We start from the raw sequence: 2,434 nt of genomic DNA, 5'->3' as shown, positions 1-2,434 counted from the left end.
CCCTGAACTGCCCTGGGTCCCTCTGCTCTCCTCCATCCTCCTCCTCCCTTTCCCTCACTTCTCCTCCCCTGCCCCTTGGTCCCCTTTCCTGTGTGCCACCATGACCGTGATGGCTGGAGAGAACATGGATGAGACTTCTGCACTCCCTGGCCACCCCCAGGATAGCTACCAGCCTGCTGCCCATGATGACCATGAGTGCTGTGAGCGCGTAGTGATAAACATTGCTGGACTACGCTTTGAGACACAGCTGAAGACTTTAGCCCAGTTCCCCAACACGCTGCTGGGCAACCCCAAGAAGCGCATGAGGTACTTTGACCCCTTGCGCAACGAGTACTTTTTTGACCGGAATCGGCCCAGTTTTGATGCCATTCTCTACTACTATCAGTCTGGGGGGCGGCTCCGCCGGCCCGTCAATGTGCCCTTGGACATGTTCTCTGAGGAGATCAAATTTTATGAGCTGGGTGAGGAGGCCATGGAGAAGTTCCGGGAAGATGAAGGATTCATCAAAGATGAGGAGAGACCCTTGCCGGAGGGGGAGTACCAGCGCCAAGTATGGCTCCTCTTTGAATACCCAGAGAGCTCTGGGCCGGCAAGGGTTATTGCAATAGTCTCTGTCATGGTGATCCTCATCTCCATCGTGATCTTCTGCCTAGAGACATTACCTGAGCTGAAGGAGGACAAGGAGTATACAGTGCATCGCACTGACAACACCACCCAGGTCTACAAATCCAACATCTTCACAGATCCCTTCTTTGTTGTGGAGACCCTGTGCATCATCTGGTTCTCCTTTGAGCTGGTGGTGCGTTTCTTTGCTTGTCCCAGCAAGACTGATTTCTTCAAGAACATAATGAACTTCATTGACATTGTGGCCATCATTCCTTACTTCATCACTCTGGGCACCGAGATGGCCGAGCGGGAGGGGACTCAGAAAGGAGAGCAGGCCACCTCCTTGGCCATCCTGAGAGTCATCAGACTGGTAAGAGTCTTTCGAATCTTCAAACTCTCCCGGCACTCTAAGGGCCTCCAGATTTTGGGACAGACCCTCAAAGCGAGTATGAGAGAGCTAGGTTTACTAATCTTCTTCCTCTTCATTGGGGTGATTTTGTTCTCTAGTGCGGTATATTTTGCTGAGGCTGAAGAACCTGAGTCTCATTTCACAAGTATCCCTGATGCTTTCTGGTGGGCGGTGGTATCCATGACCACTGTGGGCTATGGTGACATGTACCCTGTGACAATTGGAGGCAAAATCGTAGGCTCCTTGTGTGCCATCGCTGGTGTGCTGACAATTGCCCTGCCTGTACCTGTCATCGTGTCCAACTTCAACTACTTCTACCACCGAGAAACAGAAGGGGAAGAACAGGCTCAGTTACTTCACGTTAGCTCCCCTAATTTAGCATCTGACAGTGATCTCAGTCGCCGCAGCTCCTCCACAATCAGCAAATCTGAGTACATGGAAATCGAAGAGGATATGAATAATAGCATAGACAATTTTAGAGAGGCTAATCTCAGAACTGGCAACTGCACTGTAGCCAACCAAAACTGCGTTAATAAAAGCAAGCTGCTGACTGATGTGTAAACAAAACAACCAAAATCCCCACTCACAGCTTGAAGACTTTAGTGACACAGTCACACTTTGTAGATGCTTTACTGATAGTCTTTGAATGCTTTATTTACCTCGTAAATGCATTGTTGCATTGCGAATTTTTGCTCTGCGATAAAGAAGCTTCCAGGATCCATGAAAGATAAAATTCTGTTTATTTTCCAAAAAGCATTTTCCACCTGGTAACTGATAACCATTTGAACTAGTTTAGTTTTAAGCCGTATGATGCTAGACCTAAACTTTTCCTCTCCCATCTCTCTTTTTATTTTTTTTATTTTTTTTTTGGATGAAGTTAACTTAAACTAAGCAAGACAGTTTTTAGAGCTATAAAGCATATGCATGGATTCCAGTAAAAATATTCTGCAAAACTTCACAGTTGCAAGAAAGTGCATCAGATAATAATAGTAAAACAAAGATTAGCCCAAACCTGTGGCAAGCACTTGCCATGGTTTTCATGAAGGAGCGCAAATCTTCCTTCCACCCCCTCTGTGAAAGATTCCATACTTCCAACCTACAGATCCACACAGCACCTTATTAAAAACATACTTAAAGCCTGGTGTCTTTTGCTGTCCATAGAAGAACTATTCTAAAAGGAAACTAGCAAACAAAACTGAAGAGAAAACATCTGCAATGCTGCTAAGTTCTCTTACATGCAGATGATAGAAACACACTTTTCCTTTTCCCCTTCGGAACTGGATACAAAACTTTAAGCCCCTCTGTTGCGAGATAGCACAATGGAGTTTAATAGAAGCATGTTTGAATTTGATACTATTTATTTTATGATCGCATGCTTGAAACGTTACCTCAGACAATAGCGGATAAGCTTTCGTTTGA

At 45.7% G+C, this 2,434-nt stretch overlaps 1 protein-coding gene across 1 annotated transcript; it reads left to right on the top strand.

The window, feature by feature from the left end:
- Positions 1-6: 6 nt before the first annotated feature.
- On the top strand, positions 7-1,576 carry KCNA1 (potassium voltage-gated channel, shaker-related subfamily, member 1 (episodic ataxia with myokymia)). The gene has a single exon (XM_009072097.1). The coding sequence runs from the start codon at positions 101-103 to the stop codon at positions 1,574-1,576; it is 1,476 nt and encodes a 491-aa protein (XP_009070345.1). The 5' UTR covers positions 7-100.
- Positions 1,577-2,434: the final 858 nt, after the last annotated feature.

The sequence above is a fragment of the Acanthisitta chloris genome, unplaced genomic scaffold, assembly GCF_000695815.1.
Source record: "Acanthisitta chloris isolate BGI_N310 unplaced genomic scaffold, ASM69581v1 scaffold4933, whole genome shotgun sequence".
NCBI classification, from domain to species: Eukaryota; Metazoa; Chordata; class Aves; order Passeriformes; family Acanthisittidae; genus Acanthisitta; species Acanthisitta chloris.
Note: the sequence above shows the minus strand (reverse complement) of the source record. Positions and strands in the feature narration are given on the sequence as shown.

Excerpts from the sequence above, each read along its gene's own strand:
- KCNA1 (XM_009072097.1), top strand. The coding sequence starts at position 101 with ATGACCGTGATGGCTGGAGAGAACATGGATGAGACTTCTGCACTCCCT.